We start from the raw sequence: 23,202 nt of genomic DNA on the forward strand, positions 1-23,202 counted from the left end.
TTATTCCAAACACCAACCGCAAACACTCCCGTATCATTCCTCTTCTACGGAAATCCTCAGAGGCACCTGCTACCTCCTGGTCAAATTCTTCAGCCTGGCTCACCCTTCTCACTTGTGCTAATTATCTAGGGATACACAGATGGCCCTAACCCTCACCACAGTTCCTAACCATTACTTGTTTTTCTTGTGACTCTTACCTGCTTCTGAACAAGCTCTTCCCCACACCCATAGAACTGACAGAATCCTAGAAAACTTCACTTTCTCTGTGTGTGTGTGCACTCCCCCAGTCCTGCCAGAAACTTCCTGAGAATAGGGCTTGTTTTTGTTTTGGGGAAGAAGGAGGGGACAAAACACTGAAAGGGAAGAGGCTGCTTGCCTTCAGACACCCTACCACCCCCTATCCACATAAGCCACGAGTTCTGCAGTGAGGCTCCCATGATGCTGAGGGCCCTTGTCCGCAGGGCAGTGCACAAATCTGAGCCCTGGTCTCTGTGCCTTTTTTCGTGTTCTGTAATGTATATAAACCGCCTACCTTCTTTAGGCTGTGTCTTCCTGCACAGAAAGGAGGGATAAGAATCCCTGCTCTTTCTGTCCTCAGAAATGGGAGAGAGGAAGAGCACAGACATGAAAGCCCAATGAGTTCTCAGAAAGAGGGGCCAATGGGACTTATCGATGAGAGGACTGAAGCATTAGACGTAACAGTGGTTCTCTTGATAGTTTAATGTTATATTTGCAGCATAAATAAGGCACAATATATGTCAGGGCGAGGGGGAGCGGGAGAAGGCATGGCTGAGGGGATAACTGCTGGGTGAGAAGGGGGATGGGAGAGGGAGGGGTAGGGAGGATAGAGTGAAGCCTCTGCCTCAGCCCGTCCCAGGAGACTGTGAGAGCCTGCTCACAGGACCATGCTGAGTTGGGTGGCAGGGAAAGGGACAAGACAGTTTCGTAACAAAACAGCCTGTAGCACTACATCCTCCCACATGTCAAAGTCCACCACTGAGGACTGGGGGGGGGACCCAGACCCAGAGTCGAGTTCCTTGATGAGAGGGAGAGGCGCTGCTACATGTCAAAGATACACAGATGAACAGAGATATAGCTGTAGATACACACTGCTTTCTTTCAACAGATACTATGTCAGGAGGCGGCAGCCTCCACTGTTGGGGCTGGAGGCTCATCTCCCTGCCGGAAAGGGGCGTGTAGGGGTGTGTGTGTGTGTGTGTGTAACAACTAGAGCTCTAGCCGGTCTTCCTGTAACAAAGAATGTGGAGTGACCAGTCCGCAAGGGAACATGGGACAATTCCTGTCCAGACCAAGGCAGGACAGGTTTAGGAGGAAGTAGAAGGAAGACAAACCTAGATTTTGAGATGAATGACGTGGTTTTGTTTTAATGGGGGTGGAGAGAGGGACTGGAGGAAATGGAAGATGTCTTAGTGCTAAGGCGAGGATGGTACTTAAAATATCCCTGACACCTCAAGGATGTCCCAGCTTGCCCCTAAAGCAATGGTTCTCACGTTTTAGTGTGCGCTAGAATCACGTGGAGTGCTTGTTAGAGCCCAGCCCGAGTTTTCGATTCACTAGGTCTCTGGTGGGACCCACATGTGATGTCTAACAAGCTCCCAGATGCTGGTGCTGCTGGTGCTACTGGTCCTGGACCACATCCTGAGAACCACCACCCAAGGGGAAGTCCGTAAAACTAGTGAAACTCATGGCCATTTCTTACAGCTAAAACAGCACTCACCAGTAGCTAATGGTGGCGAGAGAGCTCGGTGCTGCCAGCCGCCCACTAAAAAACGAAACCAACCCCAGCAGCTACAGTGCAAAGCTGCATCTACAGAGGACATAGCCGCCTTAACCACCCTACTCTCCCCAGCCTTGTCTCAAGCTGAGGTGGCGTTTTACCCCAAAGAGCGACCAGGGACCTGGTAACAGAGGGTGGGAATGGTGGCCAGCAACCGGTGCTCATTTCTGCTGGGTCACCACTCAGGGGTGGGTGGATGGGGATTTATGTCTGTGTGTACATGCACGTGTGCAAACACAGAGAAATCAGTTCTATACTAGGAGGGGGATGATTAGGGTTGTGGGAGGCTGAAGTAGGATGGGAGATCCTCTATCTGCCTTAGGGTCCTCACCTGTCCTGTTCCTCCCTCCGCCCCTGCCCAACAAAAGTCTAAAGAAAGCAGAAAGAGCATATCAACAAAGGCATATGTGATATAACTAGGAGGACTGGATTCTAAACGGACTGATTATGAAATTAAAGAAAAAAAAAGAATACATTTCCTTCCTGTGTATACAACGTACACTATTAATGAAAAAGAACGATTTGGGGAAGGGAAGGAAGTCATGAAAGAAAGGGGGAACTTTCGGGGGAAGGGCGGTCTCAGGGCTAGCACCTTTAAAGGAGCCTCTCAGTGTGAAGCAGGGGAGCCTCAGAAACCACAGGAGGAGTATTTTGGTGTCTGCTTGGTGGCTCAGGCTACAGACAGGGCATGGTTATGGTTAAGTACCCTGTCAGCCAGGATGGGTGGTGCCGGAGGGCAGCGAATCAGGACAGGAGCCAAGAACAACAGAACAGGCGCAGGGAAGGCGGCAAGGTGGGTGAGGTGCAGCGAGGCCATCTCCTTGTTTACCACTACCAAGAGTGTATGGTCTAGTGCTTCGGGCCAAGGAGAGGAGTGGAGGCTGAAGAAAGCCAGATTTCGGGTGTATAACCAACAGGGCAAGAGTAAGTAAGGGAGGGCCTATTTTTCTAGTTTTCTCAAGCAGTGAGGGAAGCTTTCTCAGACTTTTCAACTCTGAGCAAGCTTTCTTTTAAAGGAATAGGGCAAAAATCTGCAGAGCAGAAGACCTGGTCTGGTACCTTTCTCTGTGGCCTCGGTTATCTACCAGCTCTGTCTGGGGGGTGAGGTGGGAGGCCTGCGTCTTGTGCTCACTCAGAAGAGTCCCAAGGCGTCCACACTCGAAGCTCCTTTCGGAAAGTACCTTCCCTCAGGCCCCTAGAAAGGCCATGGTCATTAAGAAGGGCTAAGTGACACCCTCCATGATGTTTGGGTCTGGTCCAGATGAGTCTGGAAAGCAAAGGGCAGGGAGAGTGGCCACAGGGCTGGCAGCAATAACAAGGTAGGTGACATTCCCCTTAACTATGACAGAGTCTCAGGATAAGCAACTGCTCTGTCTTCGTAGTGAGGCCACGGACCAACTAAAGAGCTATCTGGGGGCTTCTGCCCTGCCCCTTCCTACTGCTTTACTACAAAGGTTCTGGCAATGCCCCTCATTTAGGTCCCCAATGACTTCCCACAAATGAAAATGAAAAAAGGACTTAAGCGAATGAGACATGGGGACTAAGAACTAAATAAGACCCTCTAAATAAATTAGCTATCCTACAAAGGGACAGACAGGTAGGATTCAAACTTCCTCCAAGGCCAAGCAGTAAGGCAGGGCATGAGTCCAGTGACAAACGGATTCTTAACTTGAAAAACACTTGACTAAAGGGGGAAGAAAAACAGTCAAGGGTCTTACGAAGGCTCCTTAGGAGCCATAAACTCAGTCAAGCTTTAGGGCAAGGCTGCTGGTGGGAAATCAAGAAAATAAAAAATGAAACACAACTAAAGCAGAAGAAAGTCCCAGGGCGCAGCCGTCTAAAGGAAAAGTCCTGAGTACGAGTTATGGCTGTGAACTGTTAGAGGCAAATGGGAGTCCCTGGAGGTGGTAACTGCCTTCCTGACCATCTGCCATGCCATTTGCTAGACTGAGTCACCTCAGGGGCTGTTCCTTTTGGGTCCCGGGTGGTAGAGGATGAGAAAACCATGTTTTCTCTCCTTTCTCTTCACCAGGTGTGTCTTGTTCAGCACCGGCTCTGAAAAGCAGGAGGGGAAATTAAAAACAGACGTAATAGAACGTGACCTCTGACTGGCTCACCAGTGTATCACTCTGAGAAGATGGGAATCGTGTAGCTTAGAACGTTTCCTCATTCCCCCATGACAGCCAATTTTGGAAGACAAACTAAGGAAGCTGGCAGTTACTCTGTATGTAAATTTAAGACGGAGGTAGGAGAGAGGGAGAAAAGGACATTCTTGGCTTGGGCAGATGGCAGAAGGTGGCTCTGGGACAACTGGAAGGGAATCATACTGACAGGCTATTAAAGCTGACCTATCTATCCACAGGCCTCTGGCTTTGGATTGCTTCCTATGGCCCTGGTAGAAATTGCATAGTTCAGAGACAAAGGAAGACGAGAAGTCTTAATGGGGAAGAAAGAGGGGCAAGAGGGATGAATTCTCCCCCTGTAACCTAACTCCTCACAGTAAGAATGGCTGAGAGCAACAGTCACCAATTTCCCAGGCAGGCCAGACCTTCACCAAGCAGGGCTCCTCTGCTGAGGTCGGTACCGCACCTCCTCTCTCCTGCCTCTTCCCATCCTTCCTTACCCTCAAGAAAACCCATTCAGGACCCTGGCTCTGATGCCTCAGAGTCCTGGGGCTGGGACTCTGGGGACACACTGCATCTAGGGGGCAGAAAGCAGAGGAGACCTGAAGAAATACTACCGGAGCAGAAAGACCTAGCGGCTAGCCGAGGAGCCTGGCAAACCAGAGAAGGGAGATCCAGGGTGAGGGACACTTGTGAATAGAAGACCCTAGCCCGGCAAAGAAGACAGCTGAGTGACGCTGGGAGATGGGAGAAGAGCAAGGGAGTGCAAGAGTGCCCTACACACAGATCCAGAGGGCTGCGCCCGGAGAGAGACAGAGGCAGTGACCCGGGCAGGGGAACAAAGAGGGAGAGACAGGAGCGGACAGACGACCAAAAGGAGTTATGTATGCTTTGGCCAGTAAACTCTTGTAAGACATAAAGAATCAATCCAGTCACCTGACAGAACGAGCCTCAAACTCTCCTATTCCTGCCTGCCCTAATGATCACTGCAGGAGGCTGGACTGAAGAGGCAGGGGATCAGCCAGTCACACCCAGGGCGCTTTCCCTTTTCACTAATGAGCAAGAGCTAATAAGGCCACAAGATGATCTTGCCAAGGCTTAGTGGGAGGTGGAAAAGGCCCCACCAGGAGACTGCGAAAACTCAAGACACAAAACGAGGTACCCAAATAGCTCTGGAAATAGCTGAAAAAGGATTAGAATTCTTGGGGTTTTGTTTCTTTTTGTTTTTTTTTGGTTTTGATTTGTTTTGGGGGGTTTTTTGGTGGCAGGTAGGCAGAAGGACTAAAGTTTACGGAAGAGCTGGGAAATACTGCTAATTCATACATCAAGGGTAATTTTACATTCACCATTAGGGAATGTTTGAACTAGACTTCAGGAAGGGGGTCAAGGGGTAAAATAAGCAGCTAATGGGAGACAAAGTCCTGAGCCCCCTGGGTGGCTGGGGCAGGCCAGCGATGACCTGCCATCAACACTGGCCTCCCTCTACCTGGCAGGAAGCGGTGTGCTGCTGAGCAGCAGGGAGGCCACAGCCATGGCTTAGTGGGAGGAGAGGGGACGGAGCAACCCAAAACCTAGAAGTGCGAGGGTTAGTGTTAAGAGACAGGTACACATGCATGGGCAGGGGTGATTGTTCGGACCATCTGGAAAGGCCTTTGGCTGTGGGTACATCAGAAACTGCCCCCTTAGGGGATGATCTTTGTGGCTCTGGGGCTGGGAGGCTCCTAGTACAGGTGTCAATGTACATGACCATGTGGCTGAAAAGCCCCACATCTGTCCGTTACTCACAACATACAATTTCCCCCCCATATTGCCATGTCCAAGGCAGATGGGAGGCGATAAGATGACATGTCTCTTGGCTCTTGGGCGGGCGAGCTCTGGCTGGGGACCTCTCCACCAGGGGAGGCATCATCTGCCCGCAGACTGGGACTGTGGGGTCATGATCACATGCGACTGTATCGGCATGCTCAGTTCTGTCCTTTGGCTGGCCATCTGAGTGAGGACCGAGGTGGCTACAGCTTCGGCTGCAGAGCGAACACTGAGGCCGTTGCTAGGGGCTGTTGCTGAGCTGTGCTGAATCACAGGGGCCGGAGAACCCGTTGGCTCTGAGCTTTCCTTGGGGCTTTCTGCCAGGAAGGAAGACAAAGAGCAGAGAGCAAGTGGTTAGAAAAGAGAATGGGGAAATAAGCAGGATCACCCTGCGCCATAATTCTAGAGAAGCCCAAAGGAAAAGGAAGCCCATCATTCTGGGGGCAAAACTTCCCAGAATCTTAGCTTCTAAGCTGCAAAGGGGCTAGGAAATAGGAAGTTGTGAGAAGGGACGCAAGAACTAGGCCCAAATTAATTTATCTATCTCAGTAAAGTAACCCCCAGTATGTTAATTACACCGTCTGGCTTCTACATCTTTGTGTAGTTCATTACCCCTACTGGTGGTTTAAATAGATCTCTTACTCTCTTTTTTTTTTAGCTATCCTCTCTGATTAATTCCCGCAAGAATTTAATCATTCCATTATTCTTTATGTTCCTTTAGCATGCACTTGCACTGCAGGTAAGCCTGATAAACATCAAGCTACACTCCGACGAGGTTATGAATGACTAGCCCTTGGCCAAGGTTCGGTAAATACAACAAACTAAAAGAGGCCTGCTGGATCCTCCTCACTATCAATTAGCTAGGCATTAATGATTGAAAACGTTTATTATGGGCTCGCCACTTCACCTAAAGTGATGATAACAGTTTACTGATAAGCACAAATATCTGAGCTGCATACAAAGGTAACTCCATGCGGCTCTGCAGTCAAGTCTGAGGAAACACCACATAGCCTCCACGGCTGCTTAAACAGAGAGGTGTGGAATAAATAAGGGTCAACAACTGATGGTTGTATTTTTTATTCTCTCCTGGTGAATGTCTGAGTCTCCTTTCAGGATTCAGATATAACCTCCTCTGTGAAACCTTCTTTGTTATGCTCATGAAATTAACGATCGCATCGCGGGTGCTTTCAGAGCACGCACTCATTCACTCGTCATTTTACCGAGCACCTTCCACGTGCCGGCGCCGCGGGATATAATGAACAGAACAGGAGCCCTGTCCTCACGAAGCTCCTGCTCCATGGGCTCTTTGAGCCGTCTGCGCTTCCCTTATTCACAGGCTGGCGTGTTTATCTCCTCCTAGCTCGGAGTCTCTCAGAGCTACAGTGTGTCATTGGCCTGAGTCAAACACCTACCACAGTGTCTACACCACACAGCGGGAACCAAATACATCTCTGCTGTAACAAGTAAGTAGGTTAATGGATTGCCTGCCCCTCAAAAGTTCTTGAAGGGATTGAGCAGAAAACTTACTGCATATAGACTTCGTAATGACGCATACCTGGTCCTTGCCTTCCTTACCCCATCAGAAGGACCTGAAATGTTGATCACTACACTTCTGGAAACATTTTCTTATCCTTGTTTCCAGAATGCCACACTTACGACTCAGCTTATTTTCCTCCTGCCTTCTTGGCGGCTCATTCTGCCTCATTTGTGGGTTTCTTCTCCTTTCTCTGACCTTTAAATGTTGGAGTACGCCAGAGCTCGGTCCTGCGACTACCTCTCCCTTTCTGTGCTCTTTCAATAACAAAACGTTTCATCTGGTTTTGTGGCTCTAAAGCCTAACTATGCGGGCTATCTCCCCAGGATGTATCTTCAGCCTTTCCTCTGAACTGCGGGACCATATAACCAGGCTCCACTTGACACCTCCGCCTGCAACCCCAGTGAGCTTCTTAAGTTCAGCCTGTCCAGATCTGAGCTGCAGACACACCTCCTAATCCGTTTGCTTCTATACTTCCCTCTACCTCAACTGACGGCAGCTCCACTCTTGCAGGTGCGCAGGCCCAAACGCTGGTGCAGCTCTCGATTCTTCTCTCACATATACCACCCCATCTGGGCTGTCATCAGACCCTGTCACTCTAACTTCAACACACACCCTGAATTCAACCCCTTTTCGCCACTCTCACTACCACCATCCTGGTCCAAGGCCCCACCTCTTCTTGCGCACAGGACCGCCACAGACCCCTAAACGGACTGCCTGTGCACGCCTGCACTCGCTAGCAGAGGGAATCTGCTCAAATGTAAGTCGGACCAGTCATGTCACTTTTCTCCTAAAAACCCTCTCATTGGTCCCCCATGTCGAGTAAAAGCCGAGGTCCTCACGAGGACCGATGAGGCCCTACATAAAAATGTTCCCGTTAGCTCCCCCTACCTCATCTCCAACGACTCTCCATCCTCGGTTTTCTCTAATCCGGCCACACTAGCCTCCTTGATGTTCCTAGAATGTGCCAGGCGCACTCCCCCTTTGGGTCTTTGCATTGCTGTTGTTCCCATTGGCAGTATTTTTTCTCCCATATATATGCATAGCCAGCTCCCTCACTTCCTTCAAGTCTTTATTCAAAAGTCACCTCATCTAAAATTTCAACCCTGCTGCAACATTTCATATTCCTCTTTCCTGTTTTATTTTTTCTTCCAAGCATTTACTCTTATCTAATAGACCATATATTGTACCTATTTATCTTGCTTATTGTCTGTCTCACCTACTAAAATATAATCCCCTCGAGGGCAGGGATTTTAATCTAATCTATTTGGTTTCCTATTATATCCTCAGCATATAAAACAGTGCCTGGCACAGAAAAGGCTCAATCAGTATCTGCTTAATGAATGAAAGTATCCTGAAGTACACATATTAAAATTAAAATTTAAATAGAGATGTTTCAAATGAGTGATGTGGTTACTCTTTCTATGGGAACACATCTCGGAAATGATAAAGACAGTGGAAAAATAATTCAATATATCATCAAAATTTGATAGCCAAAATTTCTAGGAATTTATTAAATTTGTAAAGGAAAATGATTTATTAGCTTTCACTGCTCATAAACAAATTATTCAGGGTAATTTTAATTTCAGGACTGTGCCTGTCCCGAGCATGACTCTACGACCATCTCTTCTTAGCATTATTTTATGTGTGCGCATAGGTTACAAACTAAAACCACCATCGGTCCATCATTAAAAAGATAAAATATACCCCCATAGCACAATGCTTAACAAACGTCAATGTATCATCTGTTGTTTATATTCTCCTGAGGCCAAGATAGTGTCTTTGGCATAAGAAAGACCTAGATGGGAATCTTGGCTCTGCTACTTCACCAACTGCGTAACTTCAGGTACGTGACTAGTCTGAGTGCTCTTCTTGCGTATAAATGGAGGCAATATCTATTTCACGAGAGAACTGGGCAGATGGTAGAGTGCCTAACACAGAGTAGGCACCCATAAATAATGCTACCCTTTATCTCCAACTATGATAGATAATTAGGATAACTCTATATGGTTCTGAAAACAAAGTTATTTTTTAGGACTGGCTGTTCCCGAAAGGCTGCTCACTCATCAGAGCGGACTCCCCCCAGAACATTCAGAATGGGATTATAAAATTCTAAACAGCTGAGACACTCGGTACATGCAGTCTACTGACTGACCAGCCTTGCTTAGGTTGTGAGCACTCACCTAAATAGCCTTGGGTCTTTTTCTGTAGTGCAGTAACCGGGCAGTCTTTATGAGCTAACAGTAGCTGTTTCAACTGAGCCACCTCATTGCGTAGCAACGTGACTTCGTTCTGAAGAGGGAGGGAAGAAGAGAGTATCAACAAAATGCACCCTCCACCCTTGACCCCCGGTGGCTGTCCCCACGGTGAGGACAGAATGCTGCCTGGATTTGCTCCCCTGAATCTGGGAGATTCCTCACCCCACAAGGTTTCAGACAGCTCAGGGCCAGCACAGTCGTGAATTCAGGGACGGGAGCTGCTTACAGTGAAAAGTAGGGGTTTATAACACAAACATTATTCCTATTTAGGATAAACACAATCATACGAAAACTAATAATGCACAGGTCCCCTGGCTAAAAAAGCCTACTTCTAGGAATCTATTTAACAAAACTACCTACTCAGGTGCATACAATGTTAACTATAGCATTGCTGTTCTCGCAGAAAATTAGAAGCACTGTAAATATCCATACCTCATTATAATACAACCGCACTACAGAACGTACTACCATAGAGCTATTAAAAAAAATGAAGTAGGTCCTCTACACACATGGCCAGGTCTCCAGGAGATCCTATCAACCCAGATATGTTAAAACAAACACACAGTCCCTCCCTGACTACCCCACAAAAAGTATACATGAGAAAGGTATTTAGAAATGCATGTATGTCTGGTAGGCACACACCAACTTATCCACAGGAAAGAATAAGACTGGGAAAGACATACTGAAGACGAACTTTGGTTTTGTCCTATACACTTGTGTGTGCATGTAAGTATACATATGCTATATACATAAACATATTCATATACACCTTTGCAAGGAAATCTTTTAATAAGTAATCAAAAGAAGGGAAAATAATATTCAAGAAAATATGTGGATTATAATTTTTCTATTTGTGCTTGTGTCGCTTTCTCTTTATTAAGCTGCATTATCTGGGGCAAATACACTTCCCTTCGGGTGTTCCACGACCCCAGTCGGATTCGACTGATGACTTAAAAGGACACCCTGTGGCAATTCATCTAATTCCCTCCATCCAAATCGGTCTGCGGATGATTCAGACTCTAGCAACAGGTCTGGGAGTAGATGGTGAGTCTTTCCAACCCCTGGGGAAGACATCTCAATTTTGACTGTTCAGAGTTTCTTTCTGCATTCTTCCTGGCACATCTTCTGGAACTGTCCTAATTTAAAGAATCATCATCTTCTTTTATACTGTTTCACTTTTCTGTGATTCGATCTCACTTTCCAGACTCATCAATCCCGATAATCGCCCAGGACCCACTCACACTCAGCTGAATATTCTGAGAAGTGAGTTCCTCTGCCTTCTTCTCGAGGGAGGACACCCAGAGCTTCCGCTTCTGACGGCAGCGCGAGGCTGCAGCCCGGTTGCGCTCCAGAAAACGCTGCCGCCGTTCATCAGGATCTTCATCCACTGTGCGTCGCCGTCGCCCTCCCGTGCTGGGAGTGGGCTGGGCTGGGGAGACCTGGGGCCCAGAAAGAGGAGTTACTTGAAGGGGACGTCAACCCTTTTCAAATTAAACCTGATGTCAGGTAGGTCAGTAAGCTCTGGTAAAGATCTGGTAAAGGGATGTACCAGTCTCCACAACCAGAGCAAGACTCCTCACCATGCCCCCGAGTTTCTGTTCTCTTGGCCTCCCCATTTCCTCCCCGTCTTCTCAGCCCCAGACTTAGACGCACCGCAGCTCAGGTGGAAACTGATTATTTCTGAGACAGATAAGATGAAGTGAGCGTCACTTTTTGTTTCTTAACAACAGGGAATCTTGTAGGTGGGGAAACCATCATGGGGCTGGGTGTCAGGAGAACTTTTAGGGAGACTGGGATAAGGATATTTGAGAGGGGCGCCTGGGTGGCACAGCGGTTAAGCGTCTGCCTTCGGCTCAGGGCGTGATCCCGGCATTTTGGGATCGAGCCCCACATCAGGCTCCTCCGCTGGGAGCCTGCTTCTTCCTCTCCCACTCCCCTTGCCTGTGTTCCCTCTCTCGCTGGCTGTCTCTGTCTCTGTCGAATAAATAAATAAAATCTTAAAAAAAAAAAGAGAGATTGGAGAATCACTGATTTGGACAAGCAATATATACAAACAACTGAATGCTATAGCAAGTTTCAGAAAAGGAGAAAAGACTTTACTACCAGTGAGATACTGGCTATCATGGAGAAATATGGATTAGTACATTCTTATTTATAGTCAGTTATTAATCATCCTCAGCAATCGCCCTCCTCACCTTGTATGTTATGTTTGTTTTTAAACAAAAAAACATTTTTTTAAAAAAGATTTTATTTACTTATTTGACAGAGAGAGAGAGACAGCCAGCAAGAGGGGGAACACAAGCAGGGGGAGTGGGAAAGGAAGAAGCAGGCTCCCAGCAGAGAAGCCTGATGTGGGGCTCAATCCCAGGACCCTGGGATCACGCCCTGAGCCGAAGGCAGCTGCTTATGACTGAGCCACCCAGGCGCCCCAACAAAAAACCATTTTTAATCCCTTTATACACTGGTGATATAGGACTGCCTTTTATCTTTAAACTTTAGGCTGATGTCCTCTGTCACTGAAGTACTTCTGGGTCATCTTCCCTTTCTATTAGCTGGTATGTGTTCAGAGAAGATGGACCAACTTTATAATAGCGGGCAAAATTAAAATGTAGAAAGGCCAACCATCTGTATAAGAGAAACTATATGATGTAAAACAATACCAAAAATAAATTCTTCCTGGATCTGTTGCTATTGGAGAATACCTACAGTAGTAGTCCCCAAGTGCCGGAGCTTACGTCAGTTGCATGAGACTAAGCGTGAGCTTATAAAAAACAGAATCTTATACTCCAATTCAGGTCCTACTAATTCATGTTCTCCATTAATACAGGTAATCAAGAGATAATTTTTTTACTCACACTAATATTATCTCTCCCAAAAGAAAAAATGAAGAAATTTAAAACTCAATTTAATGAACTAGAGGCCCTAGGTCACTGCTTCTCACTGTATTACAGGGAGTTTATACTAATTCTCTTGAGATTTTCAGTTTCCTCTTTGTCCTGAGCTCAATGGAGCACATGTAAAGACTGGCGCTTTAGGAGGCTGGGGAAAGGAAACGGAAGGTTCCTATTCTCTCACAGGAACTCGGTAGCTCATGCAGGGGAGAGAGGTGAAAGAACACTAAGCCAAAGGAGGGAAGAATGAGAAAGAAAGGAATCAGTGGTGACTAAAAAGGGAGTCACGTCATTTTCTTAAGAGGGACAGCAGCACAACTCAGGCAAGGTGGCCACTGCTTCACCATCTCCAGGGCCTGGTATCAGAAGGGGTTATAGGAGGGAGGGTAAGCTTAGCTTCCAATAAGAAAACTCAAGTGAAGGCTTTTGTTGTTGGCCAAGCTTTAAGGCGGCATATGGCCATTCAATGTTAGGACATGTGGTGGTAATTGACGAAGCAGGTGGTGACATCAGAAAAAGGGGCTGGACAAAGATGTGATTCTAGAGACCCATCTCAGGTTGTTGTCACCTGTCCAGCGCAGACACTACAAAATCTAAGGCCTATTCAGTTTCCAAAGAAACTTATTAAAACCGAGGCTTCCTTGGGAAAAGAACGGGGCATATAAATGGGACTGCTCTAGCTTTAGTAAGACTTTCATTTCTGTGTGATAGACAGGAATTAAGTTGATAAGGAAAAGCTGTGTTATTATGTCTGTTTACTGAGCCATCTTGCTACCGTGACATCACATTTTACTAATATATTGTTATTACCCAATTTTTGCCACAAAACCTAATCAGGAAAGTTTGCTGGTTTCTGTTTTTGTCTTTGTTTTGGTTTATTTTTTGTAAGACTTAACGCATGGGAAAGAGACTAGGGGAGCCTCCTTTGTGCACGAAGGGGTTTGAGTAAGGTTCTGTCACATTTTAGAGGGCTCTGCACATACATCATTCACATATAGGAAAACACAAAACCTCACAACTGAGACCTCCTCTGTGCCAGCTCTGCATTCTCCAGCCTGTCTATAGAAGAGCAGGTAAAGACTGGTGCGTTTTGCCGCCATCCAACTGTAAACAAGAACCAATGCACAGAAGATGCCCAGAAGACTGAAACCCGCTCTCCTCTAATAACAGACGTGACATAAAGTAATGGTGACACTGCGGGCTCCCCCGTCCAAGGGCCCAACTGACCTGTGGCTGGGCAGGGGATGGGGCATCAGGGTGCTGGATGAGGATCTGGCTCTGCTCAGGACGGGCCGTCACCATGGTGCTGGCAGTACCTACCACCATTCCACATCCACCATTGATTGAGGAGACTTGGTGGGTTAGGGTGGCTTTGAGTCTCTGCAGGGAACAATAATAAAAAATAGCTTGTCAAGGGTGAGATTCTCTCAAGGGTGAGAAGAGCGGGTTTAGATTTTAATACTGACCTTACAGATCACTAAAATTTCCACGCCAATTTGCCCTTAACAGAGGAATTAAAAGAGAATGACAGGGAGAATGTGCACCTGGATCCCTAACATGCCTACTCTGTTCCTTGGCTATCATCCTGGGCACAGCTGGAGGGTGGGGTTGTTGAAGTAATAGAGTCCAGATGAAAGCTCTCTCCTGGAACCTGGCCAGGTGCTGGTTGCGCAGCTATTCACCTCTTGGCCAGCTCTCCTGCCCGCTCATCCACCCTCCATCTGTCACCCTGGAACTGGAAACAGCAAGCACTCCACTCCAAACAATCTGTGCTGCCTCTTTTCACTGCCATGGTCTAGGTACCAGGCTCTAAAGGTGGAAGAGAAGAGACAGGAGTCATGAATCAGGGTCTTTTCTTCTCCAGACCCCACCACAGGGTATCTTTAGCTTTGCAAGCCCCAGAAGGTTTCTTTGCCTGGCTCACGTGAAAAACCTAGGCCGATAACACTTATTTCAAAAGGGCCAACACTGCCCCAAGCTGGGATGTACTCACCATCTTGGCTTCTGATGGCATAGGGTGGCCAGAGGGAGAAATGGAACCACTGCTGTTTACTGGTGGGCCAGGGATACCAGGAATGTTGGGCACCATAGACACAGGTCTGGCCAGCTGGATTAAGAGAAGGAGGAAAAACCAGAAGGGAACATAATACTAGTGGTGGGGCAACAGCTTTCCAAAATGAAGTGCTTTAGAGATTGGCATGTCAGGGCCTGTTCTGTGCAACCTGTCCACAGGGCATAGAGGGACAGCCTGGGAAACACCTTTCCCCATGGAGCACCAAAGGGTAGGGAATCTAATCCTTCAGTGCTGTGACAATTTCTATGGGAACGGCTGGGGCTGTATCTTGAGGAAAGTGGTGGGCAATGTGGGAGGCGCTAAGTGCCAAGTGACATCAACCAATCAGCAGGCTGGCAAGATCAATTCCTAGACCAGGAGCCAATTGTCCAGATGAGTCTTTGTCTAGTGTTCCACAGTGCTGGATTGGCAGAGGTTAGTGAAGAGTTTAGGCAGGCTGCCACGCTCAACTAATACAGACCAGAGCCCACGCTTCCCTGGGGTTCATGTGTGTTTATGAGCATTCAGGTGGAAGGGAGGGATTAGTGAGTCGGTAGGGCTGGCTGCCCCAACTACAGAGCTCACCGATATAACAGAAGGCATCTGTACCGGAGGCCCTGGCAGCACAGGCATGGTCTGTCCATTAGCAAGATGCATGACGAGAGGGAGGGAGCCAGTGGGAGACCTGAGGAGACATGAAGTGAAATGCTCAGCATACAGACCCTTTTGTCTATGGATCTTCCTCCTATAATTACAGCAGACTGCCCAGGAGTCTGTAGTTAGGGAAGCCACAGGGCAACACTATAAAATCTGGACACCCTCATGAAGGTGGAAAAACCAGGGAATGCTACTTACCTTACTTTATAGATGGAAAGAAGTGGTAAGATCTTTACACCTCACAAATTAAGCAAACACCACTGAATTCGAACGGGTGGGAAGCTCATCCTATTAAGATTTCAGAACAACGAAACAAACATCCCTACCACTGGCATGTATAAACTCTCTCTTGCCTTCGCCAGGACTTGGACCAAAGTTGTCATTTTGCAAAGCTGAATTATGTCATATGAGAGCCAAATACGAGTATGTTTCCCTTGTTCCTTTGCACGTACTGCTCTACCTTGTTCCCAAAAGATGTCACTTTGTATCTTTTCTAGTGGGTCCAGAGAACAATAAGCTTTAAGGCTGAATCCTGACAACAACCTCTTTTTTTTTTTTTTAATATTTTATTTATTTGATAGTGAGACAGAGAGCAGAAGAGACTCCCCGCTGAGCAGGGAGCTCGACGTGGGGCTCAATCCCAGGACCCTGGGATCATGACCTTAGCTGAAGGCAGACACTTAACTGACTGAGCCACCCAGGTGCCCCCTGACAACAACCTCTTAACCCATGGGTCCCTGGGGACAGGAGCTCAAGTCATCTCGTTAGGAAATGTGTATGGACCACGCCAGGATTGAAGACAGACAAACAAAATTAGGGGTAGCAAAGACCAAGAACCCCAGACTGAGGGGAACACCAGACTCAAAAAAGATGACTTAATGGGTTTCAGCCCATCATTCAGTAATGCCCCCCAAACCTTGTACAGATTGAGGCCAAGAACTAAATGTACTTCCCTGTGTGGCTTCCACCACTATGATGAACTTCCTAAAGTTTTAAAGATTCTTCTTTTAGATCAAAGAAGTATTAAATCTCCAAATTAAGGAAGTATTATCCCCAAATAAATACTTGCTTATTTACTAATAAGGTAAAGGAGATTTCTGCTTATGGGAGGATATTTTATTTTGAGAGACAATCTCATTGACTCGTTTTCTTTGAGTATTCAAAAACAGTCCCTGTTTTTTTTACCAAGTACAAAAAGGCTCAGGCTTCACTGTTTCTCTGCTTTACTTACCCCAGTTGCCTGTTAGATGGTGGAGCCTGTGTGATGACAGAAGTTGGGGAGGGAAGGGTCGGGTGAAGTGGATCATAGCCCAAATGGAGAGGCAGGGAGCCAGGGCGCACAATGGTAGGTGTGGGGGTAGAGATCACGACAGGCTTTGGGGCCACCTCCTGAGAAGAGACGAACACAACACGAAATGCGGTAAGGGGCTGCTTATAGGAAAATATGTAGCTGGTCAAATGTAAAAAGCACTACAGCGACTCATGTAAATGATGCCGACTCGATCACGACCATGGGCTCATCCTTCACTTGCCCGTCCAACCGGAATGCGGAGTTAAGGCTTTCTGGCTCTCTACCTTTCAGGGACGATTGCTGTACGAATGAGATGAGAGTTGGGAAATCACTTGAAATCCTTATAGAAGCACTGTAGTGCCATGTAAGTTCCAAGGACTGTCATAATTTTTCACTCTTATTCCAAATCTGATGCCTGAATGTCCTCTGATCTCTAATGAGAAAAAGCAGGGTGTAAGACTGGTGATAAGGCAACCCAATATCTCCTACAGACACATCCCCGCCCTTTTATTTTAAGTAGCCTCCATGTCCAGTGTGGGGCTTGAACTCACAACCCTTGGATCAAGAGTCGCATGCTTTACTGAGCCAGCCAGGCGCCCTCAGACAGATCCCTTTTAAAAGGCTATGGAAGGAAGGCTATGGAAGTTTGAATAATGGTCATATTGGAATAAAACAAACTGCTTCCCACTGTTAACTTGCTTGGGACCTTAGTTGCTAGTGGCCACACTGGCCCTCACACATCTCCAGACAAACTTTAGGACCTGGTTGCTAATGAAAAGGGGAGGGAGGAGGGACCGCTGTAATGCTTATGGGGGAGGTAATTCGGAGAAGTTATCAAACCAGATTTGGAGGCAGGTAAAATGAGGTGCAGATGCTCTCCCCACAGGGGACATTAAAATTAATAACCCTGGTAGAGCAGGAGAGGATGGGAAGAGGCACGAGGGGGCTTCTGAGGTTCTGATAATATCTGGGTGTTGGTTACACAGGCTGTAAACTTCATGAAGATTCAGTGAGCTATATAGTCTCGATTCATGCACTTTTCTGTGTGATTTTTTTCAATAAATTTATAAAAAAATACTACCTCCTAAGAAATTTCTTTTAAAAAAAACTACAATTCTAGATTTTCTCTTTGAGTCACTAGAAGGCTTCCTTCTAAGATTTTTTTCCCAAAATCATTTAATGCCCAGTTTATGAATTACATAATTTTTCTTTCCCACTTAATAACTGAAGTACAGGGGCGCCTGTGTGGTGGTGGCCGACTCTTGGTTTCAGCTCAGGTCATGATCTCACGGTTGTGAGATCGAGCCCCATGTCAGGCTCCATGCTGGGCATGGAGCCTGCTTGGGATTCTTCTCGCCCTCTGCCCCTCCCCACTCCTCTCTCTCCCTCTCTTAAAAAACAAAGAACAAAAAACAACCCCCCCAAAAAAACCCCAAAATAATTGAAGTACAACATACATAAAGTACGTTAATCTTAAAGGATATAACTAAATGACTTTCTATATGTAAAATCAAGACAAAGCCTACTTCCAGCACCCCAGAAGGTGTCAATCCATACCTTCCCTCACGGAAGTTAAACATTTACTTTGAGTTCTTTTGTCATCAGATAGTTTTGCCTCTTCTTGAACCTGATGCAAATGGAGTCACATGTGTACTTTCGTGTCTGAATGTTGTTCAATATAACATTTGTGGGATTCACCCACACTACTGTGTATATTATTAGTTCATTCTTTCTTAATACCATGTGGTATCCCATTATATTTCATTTATTTATTTTGGGGGGAGGCAAAGGGCAAAGGGCGACGGAGAGAGAGAAACTTAAGCAGGCTTCCATGACCAGCAGGGAGCCCGACGTGGAGCTCGAACTCATGACCCTGAGATCATGATGAGCCGAAACCAAGAGTCAGATGCTTAACTGACTGAGCCACCCAGGCTCCCCTAGTATTCCATTTTAGAAATATACCACAATTTATTTATTTATTTATTTGTTCATTCATTCATTCATTCTTTCTTTCTTTTTTTTTTTTTTTAAAGATTTTATTTATTTATTTGACAGAGAGACAGCCAGCGAGAGAGGGAACACAGCAGGGGGAGTGAGAGAGGAAGAAGCAGGCTCCCAGCGGAGGAGCCTGATGTGGGACTCGATCCCTGAACGCCGGGATCACGCCCTGAGCTGAAGGCAGACGCTTAACGACTGCGCTACCCAGGCGCCCGAACTACTTCAGTTTTTTGACCATTATGAATACAACTGTTGTGAGCATTCTTATATACTTTTATATAGTGGACATATACACTAATTTCACTTCCATATAGACTCAGAAGTGGAACTGCTGGGTCAGAGAATAGGTGTAATTTATATACATCTTCTAAACAATGAACATTATTTAAATATAATCAATCCTGCATCACACATTATTTATACAACTAATGAATCAAAACTTAATCTACCTACCAATTAACACTTGGGATAATTCTTTCTTTTTTTAAAGATTTTATTTATTTTAGAGAGAGAGAACATGCACGCAAGTGAACAGAGGGGAAAGGAGACAGAATCTGAAGCAGACTCCCCACTGAGCATAGAGCTGGACACAGGAGTTGATCCCACAACTCTGAGATCATGAACTGAGCTGAAACCAAGAGTTGGACGCTGAATCGACTGAACCCACCCAGGCATCCCTGGGATCATCCTTGGTAGAGAATTTACCTTTTCCTTGAGTGGCGGGGAGCAGGGACTAGAGGCAGGGCTATCAGGTGGGGATGAGTCTACCTCCACCGGCTCTTCTTCTTTGATTTTGATGTCTGGTGTGGAAGGCAAAGACATGTCAAGGGGCCCAGCAGCAGCCTGTTAAAAGAGAGAAATAAGCAAAGTTCAACCTCATGATTCCCTACAGGCTGAATCAAAATCTTTCCAGTTAAAAGATGAGGAAATATACTTTCTTTTCCTTTTTTTTTTTTTTTTTTTTTTTTTAAGTAGGCTCCACACCCAATGTAGGGCTTGAACTCACGACCCTGAGACCAAGAGTCACATGTTCTACTGACTGAGCCAGCCAAGCGCCCTGAGGAAATATACTTCTAAGTTCAGCCCTTGGTCAAGGAGCTGAACTGCAAGTCAAAGAAATATGGAACTGAGGTTTTACGTGCAACTCTGACCAGATCATTTTAACGTCTCAGAACTTCCGTTTTTCTAACTGTAAAATAGAAATAATGCCTGCTTCACCATGGACGAATACTTATAAAGATTCTGAAAGGAAAAAAAAATTTACAAATGTTTATAAAGACCCCGAAAGGGGGAAAAAATATCATTTAAATCCATGCAAATATCATAATCATATCATTTTTCAGGAAAGTAAAATGATCCCTGAATCTAGTGCTTGTCTATTTTCCAACAGCTCTGCTGGCCACTGGAGAACTGTGAGCACTTTTTCTGCCAACCAGAAGGACTAGACTACCCAAGTATCAAAAGCAAACAGAGACAAATTAGCTATTGAAGTACTGCAAACAAGATAGGAAAGATCTTTTCTGGGGAACTTCCCATGCTTGATGGTGATTTCATCCCAACATCTGGTGTTAGAGGCTAGAAGTTAGGAAGCTAGTGTTTTGAGGTAATGAGGAAAGGAAAGGCTGGTCATTTGATCAGCTAAAGAAATTAGAACTTGGTCCCAGAAGCAGGACTGGAGAAAACCAGAAAGGAAAGAGAGTACTTTTCTGGCAGTGGTGAATCACTTCACAGAACTGTGGGGCTGTAAATGGCTTTGCAGGGAACCATAAACCATCTGAGATGACGGCCCGGACACTGCACCACGACAGGAGGGCTGGCACTGCAGCTCGGTTTCATGACAAAGTAGATCCTTTGTTCTATTCTTCCCATATCTTAGGCTTCTTGGTCAAAGAGGAGCTTGTTTCTAACTCTTCTCTTGCTACCCTAATCCCTAGAAATCTTGGTAGTTGGGCACACTGAAGATAATCTGGCGTCTACCACATTAGAGAAGGTGCTAATGGTTGTTTCTCTCCAATCTGATGGGGGTGAGCAATAGCAAAGAATGCTTTCATTTCTGCCCTCGTTTTGCTACGCTGTGAAGATGTCAGACCCAATTCAGCTAATTCTGGGATCCCTGAAGTCAGAGGGTAGTGGGAAGGAGAGGCCTCTAAGTAAACAGAACCACGGGTTTAAAATCCCTTAGAGGCATCTCCTAGAAAAGCTGTGGTTCAGTGAAATTTTAGACTCAGTCAACATTCCTGGACACAATCTTCTACTGAGTCTGTTCTTCTCATCAAGGGGAGGTAAAGACCACCCCTGTACAGGCAGGAAGAAATACCAAGATGCCCAACGAGTAAAGCCTGACCAACTACGAATGGCCTCCCAGAGGCGTCAACTGAGTTAAAATGGCCGTAGAAAAGACTTCACACTTTTAAAGGAGGTTAATTTTCTTGAATTTGCCTATAATGAGTTCAATTTTAAATCGCTCACATCCTGGTGGAAACAATTTGACTGATGTGGGAGAAGGAGAAATGATGGTGGGGGTGGGGGTGGGGATGAGGCAGGAAAGCTGTAAAATAAAATTATACCACATAGGTTGAAGCCACTGAGAGCTAAGAGACTGGAGTCTCTAAAGAAAAATAATGACAAGAAGACTGTGGCTAGTCCAGCCATGTGAAAGTAGAACTACAAATATATGCCATTGGATTTCCCTGCTTTCTTTCAGTTTGAGGAAGACAGCAGGTAAAGAAGCTCAGAGGAAGCTACGGAACTTGGAAAAACCTCCAGTGATAAGGACACTTTATCTTGCATTCTTACAATTACAATTTAAGCTGGATAAAAAAAAATCATGCACAACTCTCTTGATTTAACTGCTCTCTTCTTCTTAGAAGGAAAGAACTCAGAATAAAGGACTCCAACACTCTAATCCTCTCTACAATAGCTATACTAAGTGGCCTATATATAATTGCACACACTTCACGATAGCTTCCACCTGCTGGTCCTATTTCTACGTTTGGGCCACACAGAGTAAGTGTAACCCCTCTTTTACATGAAAGCTCCTCACATATTTGAAGACTACAATTTTTTTCATCTTAAAACTTCTCTTTTCCAAGCAAAGCTTCCTCAGTTTCTTTATATGTTCCCAAAGTGACATAATTTCTGGTTCTTTCACCATCCTGGTTGATTTCCTTTGGAAGGCATTAAGAACACCCTTCTTGAATTTAATGTCTTGAATATTATGAGAAAGCTACCTGAGTGTAAGTGCTACATATACTGAAACAAAGAAGTGTCAAAATTCAATAAATGTTTGTTGATTGGCTGACTCAATGAAAACAGTCTAGGTGAGAAATCTGATTAGCTCAGAAAAGAGTGAGAGATTTGACCCCAAAAAATGTTATCTCACAGAATCTGAGTAATTTATAATCTTTTAACATCCTTAACATATTCGGAAGAGAAATAATTTTTTTAAAAAAGAGATTACTGAACTAACGCTCTACTGAAACGGCAAGAAGCCTCATCTTCAGTAAAGATAGACTTGTGCTGATCCATCATCTGGACCCCCTGAAGATGTGGAAGGCTGACTTGGATTAGTGGGTATTATCTGGTTCTAAAGAATGAAGCCCATAATTTTGTGCTTTAACCGGCTAAGCAAATTATCCCAGGGCACAGTGAAAATAGCCTCCAACTGAACACTGCCAGTTTGTCAGCAAAAGTCCCGCCTCTTGCCTTTTTTTCCTCCTCATCTGCAGCTTTCTTGAATTCATGTTCAAAGGAGCTAGCTAATTCATTGAAGAGCCCCACCTCCTCACAATTCTTCAGGAATCTAGTCGGAGTAGGAGTTTGATCTGCAGACATGGAAAACAAAAAAAAAAGGAAACTTTATTTTAGTTTCGACCTGAAATTCAAACTTGACAGTACATAGAGAACATATTTTTATTCTTCTATTTGAAAAGAGTCTCTGTGTTAGGGTAAATCTGCTTTTATGGAGCTGGAGTCGGTGAAGGCCAGTGCTAGGCCACCAGAGGGTGTCTGTGCTGTGCTGCCTCCAGGCCGGCAGAGGGAAGGCAGAACAATGTTTTGTCGTGTGACTCTCCCCATACCCCTCTTCTCCCAGAGGCTGGTTTCACCTCCTTCACCCCCAAACAAAACAAAACCACCCACCCAGGTGGAGTTTGTGAAACCTCCAGATCAGAAAATCACGAACAGTTGGGCGACTTTTTCTCTTTAAACTTACTCCCTGCTAGGTCTGAAGTGAGCGGGTATAAGCAGATGGACGTTAAAATCTGATGAGGAGAAGAAACTGAGGATCAGATGGTTGAGTTTGGTTGCTAAAGCTACCAAATAAGAAATGGTGCCTTGTCTTTCAGTGGTCACTGAGGTAAGGGTCTGTTACCTTCTGAAGGCATTCCAGGCAAATCTAGGGGCTGGGGAACAAGACAGCAAGATCATGAGCTGGAAAAGGAAACTGCAAACAATAGAGCTCATTTCACAGAGACCTGGGCCCAGGGCAAAATCCGGAAACCAGGATATTTGGATTTAGATTTGCCAGCCCAAATATCCTCTCCGGGGCTGCACAAATCTTTCCTCAACAGTGCCCCTGCCCTTGGGAAGAGGAAGGCGATCAGTAACCCATGGGAACTTTTCAAGCAACCTGAATTTTAGATTTGAGCTCCTCTCTCCCCATTCTGGTTTTCTAGTTTTTCTCTCCTAGGTCAGTTGAATCCCGTTCCCTGATCTAAACTTCTATTATGATGGTTTTCTTTGACACGCTAGTCACCTCAGGGATTCACTTCATAGCCCAAACCGCTGAACTG

At 45.8% G+C, this 23,202-nt stretch overlaps 1 protein-coding gene and 1 long non-coding RNA gene across 7 annotated transcripts in view; one reads left to right on the forward strand and one right to left on the reverse strand.

The window, feature by feature from the left end:
• Window positions 1-701: 701 nt before the first annotated feature.
• Window positions 702-23,202, reverse strand: part of LOC103675540 (cyclic AMP-dependent transcription factor ATF-7) — an 84,461-nt gene continuing 61,960 nt past the window's right edge. For all 3 annotated transcript variants that reach the window (XM_008704666.2, XM_008704668.2, XM_008704667.2), the window contains exons 4-12: window positions 22,115-22,233; window positions 19,115-19,252; window positions 16,352-16,509; window positions 15,049-15,148; window positions 14,404-14,517; window positions 13,638-13,790; window positions 10,761-10,958; window positions 9,445-9,553; window positions 702-6,044 (exon numbers count right to left, since the gene is read on the reverse strand). In XM_008704666.2, coding sequence (XP_008702888.1) covers window positions 5,827-6,044; window positions 9,445-9,553; window positions 10,761-10,958; window positions 13,638-13,790; window positions 14,404-14,517; window positions 15,049-15,148; window positions 16,352-16,509; window positions 19,115-19,252; window positions 22,115-22,233 — 1,307 coding nt within the window. In that variant the 3' untranslated portion in view covers window positions 702-5,826. The remainder of the gene's footprint in view (window positions 6,045-9,444; window positions 9,554-10,760; window positions 10,959-13,637; window positions 13,791-14,403; window positions 14,518-15,048; window positions 15,149-16,351; window positions 16,510-19,114; window positions 19,253-22,114; window positions 22,234-23,202) is intronic.
• Window positions 2,584-10,866, forward strand: LOC103675539. 4 transcript variants are annotated; one of them, XR_005837956.1, is made up of 6 exons: window positions 2,584-2,722; window positions 7,088-7,190; window positions 7,775-8,021; window positions 9,029-9,107; window positions 10,401-10,563; window positions 10,724-10,866. It is a non-coding gene; the product is annotated as an uncharacterized LOC103675539 (long non-coding RNA). The 4 variants fall into 4 exon arrangements; XR_005837958.1 differs by having other exon boundaries at window positions 7,951-8,021; XR_571872.2 differs by lacking the exon at window positions 7,775-8,021.

Source organism: Ursus maritimus, unplaced genomic scaffold, assembly GCF_017311325.1.
Source record: "Ursus maritimus isolate PB19 unplaced genomic scaffold, ASM1731132v1 scaffold_26, whole genome shotgun sequence".
In the NCBI taxonomy this organism is placed as follows: domain Eukaryota; kingdom Metazoa; phylum Chordata; class Mammalia; order Carnivora; family Ursidae; genus Ursus; species Ursus maritimus.